General features: G+C 40.6%; 1 protein-coding gene across 1 annotated transcript in view; it reads left to right on the top strand.

The window, feature by feature from the left end:
• ALKBH3 (alkB, alkylation repair homolog 3 (E. coli)) overlaps positions 1 to 5,319 on the top strand; it is a gene marked incomplete at its 5' end in the record, with an annotated part of 16,437 nt that extends 11,118 nt beyond the window's left edge. The window contains 2 exons of the mRNA XM_010020445.1: positions 4,495 to 4,593; positions 5,113 to 5,319. Coding sequence (XP_010018747.1) covers positions 4,495 to 4,593; positions 5,113 to 5,205 — 192 coding nt within the window. The remainder of the gene's footprint in view (positions 1 to 4,494; positions 4,594 to 5,112) is intronic.
• Positions 5,320 to 6,834: the final 1,515 nt, after the last annotated feature.

The following is a 6,834-nucleotide window of genomic DNA, read 5'->3' as shown; positions in this document are numbered from 1 at the left end:
CTAAGGATGGAAAGAGAGTGAAAATCCTTGTCCTCCCAAAATAAAACCTTTTTGCGGGCTAACATTCTAGTATTTCAGATTCTAGAGTTTCCAGGGCCTTAATTTTCCTCTGTTCTTGTGCTTTTAAGTGTTTTGAGATGAAAGATGGAAAGATGTAGTGGAAATACAAGATGAGAAATACTATGGTAGAAGCTCACTGTGCATAAATGCTACTGGAAGAAGAAAGAACTGAAGTGGCTGCCTGTGTGTGATCATGTACTGGGTACAAAACAGTATGTACCACAAGTCAGGTAATGCCTTGTGGGGCTATTGAAGAACACCAGATCAGAGTGTTCAGAGACTTCAGGTCATGTTGCAGTTATTTTCCGTATTGTATCTTGAAGTGAACTTATTAGAGAATAAAATCCTCTTTCTCTAACCACAAAGACAAGTAGTAATGTTGGTTGGTTGTTTTTTGGTAGTTAAGTGCAACTGGCATGGGCTTTTGCCCCTGAAATTTGTTCCAGGGTGAGGGGAAGGAAAGGTTTAGTCCTTTGTTTTTCTTTTTTGGTGAGTGCTGTACTGGATGAATAAGTGTTCATCATATAGTAGGTGGTAAAGGCGTATAGAGACATGCGTAACCTATTTGAATGTGCATCAGCAAGCATCCCTTGTGGGTAAGCAGAAATAATTCTTACTCAGATTTCAGCCTGATCTGTGTAAAACAAGCTACAGATACATTTTGGGAGTTAAAATCCCCACTGGAATTAAAGAGATTTCATGGAAATGAACATGATACCAGAAACTTTACCCTCTGGAGTTTTTCTTTTTAAGCATTCTTTCTTCTGCATACTGCTTTTTCTGTTTATTTGGACCAGTTATGTGGTTGTAGCTGATGTTTTGCCTTGGCTTTAAATGGTTTCTAGGTTTTTTTGGATGCTTACTTGGTAGATCCAAGTCTGCAGTGAACTTACCTGGTTCCTTTTATTTTCTACTTGTAGTTCTAGTAAATACTTAAACTTTTTATTGCCTCCTTTTCCCTCCTCCCTCCATCATTGTAGCTCCTGCCTACACTGAAAACAGGAGATGAATGCTTTGGTTTAGAGCTGTGATTCATACACAATTCACACACAGTCTATTGGTTTAGTCAACAAGTCTTCTCCTGCTTGTCCGCAGCATGTGTCACCACTGCACCATGACCTTGTCCTGTTTTCCACACAGCCTTAGGTCCCCCTGTCCCACTCGTACATGACTTAGTCGTCCTACTCTAGAGGTATTGATTTCACTTAGCTGAAAAGTCTTTATGATACAGTCTCACTGCCATTTGTATTATTGCTGACTCTGTTCAACTCAGACAATGCCAGGTTATCTCATGAGGTCTTTCTGGAAGCTGAGTGGGAAATGTTAGTTCAGGGTGAAGGATGATATTCAATGTCAGCTCCCACATCCCACTGGGAGTAGCTCTCTAACAAAGGTCTGGGTACCATAAGGACCCATTGGGTGTAGTTGTGCATTGAACTGCTGTGTGAACTGTGGAAGGAGTTAGGAAGCCAGCTGTCAGGTTGCCCTTCTTCCATCTGTAACCAAGGAAACTGGTGGGTGCTGGGGAGGGAGGGAGCTTCACAAGTGCGTTAAATAATAACAGGATGTTCATGGTGTTCTAAGAATCTAAGCCTTCAGATGGGTCTGTCCTTCAAATGAAATGCTGAACCACTCTGTTCTAGCAAAAGTTAAAGATCTCCCAGTGCTTTTGAAAACAGCAGAAAAATAACCCTTCGTGTCCTAACAGGCCTAATTGAAGATGAACATGGGAATATATGGAGCCCAGTAGAAACAGAGGCCTGAATCAGGATTAAACTTGTAGATTGGCATGAAGGAGGCTTGCAGACAGCAGTGGCTGCAGAGGAGGAGGTGTTTTCCACCAATATTGTCAGGACTTGAGCAGCTATAGACAAGCAGAGAGGAAGATGTGAATGCCTTAAAGCTCACTTGCAGGCTGCTAGGTCAGCTGCAGAAAGGCTGAGGGAGTTTAAAGATAGTCCTGTGTAGGCAGGGAAGTGGATTATGTGGGGAAAGGGCAATATAACTGATACTCATTCTTACAGAATCCATAAAGAAAAGAGCTGCAGTGAGGATTTCATCAGAGACAGTGAGAATAAACAGGTAAAGATGCAGAAGCATTGATTGATGGGACTACTTTGTTGTGGAGGAGGGTGTTTCTACAGCTGGGGCTAGAGGAGCAAACTGGAAAAGAGGGATACAAGCAAGATGAAAGTCTAAAAAACATGAGATTAGAAGTTTTGTAAGGATGGTCTTCTTGGTAATAGGTAAAGCAGAAGACTGGAAGCCAGCATTCTCCATGAAGGCAGCTGACTTTAGCCTTTGAAACTAATTCTGCATCATTTGCAGGTATAACTGCAATATTAGTTATACATTCTTCTACAGGATATTTCCATTTACTTCTCCTTATAACAACACTATCCAGAACCCACTTCCTGCTACTATCTCAATACACTTGCCTGAGACCTAAGAAACACACTTAGGTGATTTATATAGGTTTGTACTAGATACTTTCTCTTTCTTAACCTTCTTGATTTTGATACCATTTCAAGAAAAATAAACCCTGATGGAGTCCAGGAATACTTACAGATTTTATATTCACAGCTTCCCATTAACTCATGCTGAACTTTCCTCACTTCTTTACTGTAGTTACTTGAATTAAGGATAAAGAAGTTTTAACCACTGTACTTGGATAGTGTGAAGTGTGGATTGTATTAAACGTGGAACTTAAGATTCTGATATACTAAGAAGCAGAACAGTTGCTTTACTAGACCTGTTCTTGGAAGCAGCTGGTTTTGTAATACCATAAAAGAGTTATAAGTGACTGTATAGAAGTTACCTGATGTATTTCTTTCAATGGTTGTTATCAGTATTTAAAGAAAAGCAGTATTTTTTTCCTTAGATGTCAAGAATAAATTTCCTTCCTAAACTTCTTGATGTTTGAAACTCAGGTGGGCTTTCTGTATGTCTGACATCATCTCTAGAGGTAAAAGTTCTGGGATGAGATTGGGTGGACACTGTTAGTAAGAACATCTAAGACAGGAAAACCTGTTTGTCTGACTTTGCCAGCTCTGCAAAACCAATTGGCATAGAAGTCTCTTCTTCTAAGTAAAACTAGACTCAGAGATGGCCTATTTAAAACAGAAGGTAACTGTTGCTTTTCCATACTGACTTTCTAAGACAGTAGGATGTTTTCTCCTGCATCATTTATCCTTTTTAATCAAGATGAGCAAGAGATAAAAATAAGTCCACTCTTCATCCATGAACTGGAATGATGTAATCCTGTGAAATGGGAAACAGCCATGCAATGGTATTTCTCTGCCTTTCATCACCAGTCATGCTTATAATTCCTATTTTTGAGGGTTTTTTTCCTTGTTTCCTCTGAAGTTTAAGAAAACATTTTTGGCATTCTACCTTACATTTCATAGAGCACGATAAATGGCTAATAATTCTAGGAGCTTAAAAGTATGTTTTGCATTGTCCTTACAAAAAGTATCTATCACAAGTGATTCTGAGTGCCTTCAGCACTCCCTGATTCCAAAGGCTTAGTGAGCTTAATCACTGGCACAGCCCTGGGCCCTTGGCTGTTCCAGTGCCTCAGCACCCTCACAGTAACGAACTTCTTCCTTTTATCTAACCTAAACTTCCCCTGTTTAAGTTTGAACTCGTTACTCCTTGTCCTATCACTACAGTTTATTTTAAGTCCAGGTCATAATTTTCCCAGTAGTTGATACTTTACCTCATTACTTTGAGCTTTTCAGCAAGCCATGAACTTTAAAAAAGACAAACCTCCATCAAGGTGGGCCACTGCACAGTTAAGCTTAGTTAAGTTAGTTAAGAGGTTAGTATTTGTGCTTTGAAGATGTTGTGCTTCATCTGAAGACTTAACAGAAGTTTGCCAATTATTCGCCTTGCAGTTGAGCTGTGTGTTTTGTTTGGTGATGATACAGTTTAAGGCAACTTGTTTTACAAGGAAGAGGAGATATCTTTGGATAGGAAAAGTTCTTCATCTAGCAGATAAAAATTACAGGTAATACAAATATACAAATAATACAAACCAAGACAAACTCAGAATAGAAGGAAGATGTGTATTTTTGATGAGGTAAACCAGTAAACCACTGGAATCATGGTGGCTATTGCAGAGTGATGTCTCCACACACAGCTGTTTATTTCAGGAGTGGATGTTTCCAAAAGCTTTGCAGCCTTTGCACTGGATGTAGGAATTTCTTGTTGAATTTAACCTGTGTTGTACAGGCAGTGAGATGCAATGGCTTCTTTCATCCCGAAAATGCTCTGCTCCTGAACTCTTTATGAAATACAGCAATAGAGAGGTTTAGACTTCTTGATCTTGTAAGAGCTTCTTTTTCTCCTCTCCCCTCACAGCTTTGAAAGCTCTGCTACAGAGGACTAGTTTTCTATGTGCTCACTTCTTCAGTGTCTAACGTTTCTTTTTAGGAAGAGAATGGAGACTATACTTACGTAGAAAGACTAAAAATCCCACTTGATCATGGGACTCTGCTGATGATGGAAGGAGCTACCCAGGAGGATTGGCAGGTAAGAACTCCTTGACACAGTTCATATGCTTTACTTGCAATGCAGTTTTCTCAGTATGCACGAGGCACTCCCATAAAGGTATGGGACATTCCGCTTCCAGTGTCACAGTTGTTTCCCAGCACACTAATACTGCTTTCTGCCTCAGAATTTCAAAGCACCCACAGAAACAGTGGGTTCTCTTTCAAGTCCTAAGTGATGTAATGGGAGTTAGCTCAAAAGTTCCAGCATGGAAGTTCAGCAATGAAGGTTGCAGCCTGCAGCTGAAAGAGCAAAATCACTTTAGTAACTTGGAATATAGGAAAGCTGCAACTTGATTTAACAAGTCTACAGTAACCTAGAAGGATCTCTTTGTCTTTGGTGGATCTGAGCAGTCAGAACATGAAGTTTTTGCCTTACTGAAATGTTAATAAAAAGGAAATCACAGGAAATGGTTTTTTGCCTTGTAAGATTACCTGTATTTTAGATACACAAGTTCATGCTTTGTTTGTTTGCTTTGTTTTTTCCTAATGCCACTTACAGCATCGAGTGCCTAAGGAATATCATTCTAGAGATGCAAGGATCAACTTGACCTTTAGGATCATTTATCCAGAACCTGATGGAGTTTGGAAGTGAAGAATCACTTGGGGCATTGTTGGATATAAACCCACAGCAGACCCAGAGCAACAGATTGCTAGAGCCTTAAAGGAAGCCTTTCAGGAACAGAGTTCTGTGAAATACCTGATGAGGAGAAGACATGGTATTATGAAGATGTGTGGCAATCAGAAGCTGCCTGTGTTACGTGGACAGTGCTGTTTTGTTTTCAGAAGTGATATTAAATCACAGACTTTAAGTTTGTGAAAAAGCAATGATCATTCTTAAAAGAACACAAAGCTCATTAAAGATCTGGGAGGTACCAACTGGAGAAGAAAGGTTCAGTGAGCAATTTTGCACCTTCTCTTTTCTTCCCTTTACCCTAAGTAATGATTTAAGTAGCAACAAGAGAGGATTCTTTTATGTAAAGCCAGCTGTATGTGTGCCCTGTGTACAGGAATAAGCAAGCTGTATTACTCATTTCACCAAGGGGTAGGGCATTACTTTTATTTGTGGGTTGCAAAGTCTTTTCCAGTGAAGCAATCAGTTTCATTATTTATATAACTACTTGAATTATAGTAGTGTCTAGTAGAACAGAGGCTCAAGGCTCCCTTCTGCTGTGCACTCTGTGGTCAGGCTTTACTGTAAACTGTTTGTCCATGTAGACAAAACAAAGGCAAACAATGGAGACACCTTAGCCATGAGCCTTATCAGCAGGTTAAAGCTGCCCGTAGCTTGAGCATTAACAGTCCTCCTCCATCCCTGCTGGCTTAAAACTGTTACCTTTGTGCCACAGGCAGGAAAAGAGACACAAAGAGATGAAAAACATCAGTTACAGAGTTTGCTAATCAATTCTGAGCTGCTTTTTTGGTTTTCTTTTTAGCACAACTAAGTTGTAGCTTCCAGTGACTTCAGATGGGCCAGGAAATGTCAGCATCTCTAAAAATGAGGCTTGTGCTGCCAAATTCAATACTCAGAAGAACCAGTCCAACGACTTGCACCCAAATTATTGTCATCGCTGTGTAAGTCAGTTGCAAAGCTACACTAAATATAGTAGCATCAGGTGCAGCACTCACTCTGGTGCTGCTGCTCTTAGGTTAATGCATATTGCATTAAAGAATGTTACTTGGAGGCTTCTCTCTCAAACCTCTGCCCTTACAGAGAGGCAGACAGCAGCTCAGACCTGATTCTAGGTTAACTTGCTGGAGTTCATTGGCCAGCCCTATGTATGTCTCACCAGTGAGGTGATGACTGCTCTGTGGATGTTAAGTAAGGTTTGTTGCCTACGTGGTGAAGTTCTCACTGCAGCTAAGTGGTATCCACTGTACTGGATCAAAACATAGGTTTGGTATGTCTTCACTTTCTGCCTGAAGCAGGATCTAAGCATGGGTCACTGCTCTATTCCTTAGAATCATAGAATCATAGAATAGTTAGGGTTGGAAAGGACCTTAAGATCATCTAGTTCCAGCCCCCCTGCCATGAGCAGGGACACCACACACTAAACTATGTCGCCCAAGGCTCTGTCCAGCCTGGCCTTGAACACCACCAGGGTTGGAGCATTCACAACTTCCTTGGGCAACCTATTCCAGTGCCTCACCACCCTCACTGTGAAGAACTTCTTCCTTAGATCTAACCTAAAGTTCCCCTGTTTAAGTTTAAAGCCATTACCCC

This window comes from Nestor notabilis, unplaced genomic scaffold, assembly GCF_000696875.1.
Source record: "Nestor notabilis isolate BGI_N333 unplaced genomic scaffold, ASM69687v1 scaffold10870, whole genome shotgun sequence".
Lineage (NCBI taxonomy): Eukaryota > Metazoa > Chordata > Aves > Psittaciformes > Psittacidae > Nestor > Nestor notabilis.
Note: the sequence above shows the minus strand (reverse complement) of the source record. Positions and strands in the feature narration are given on the sequence as shown.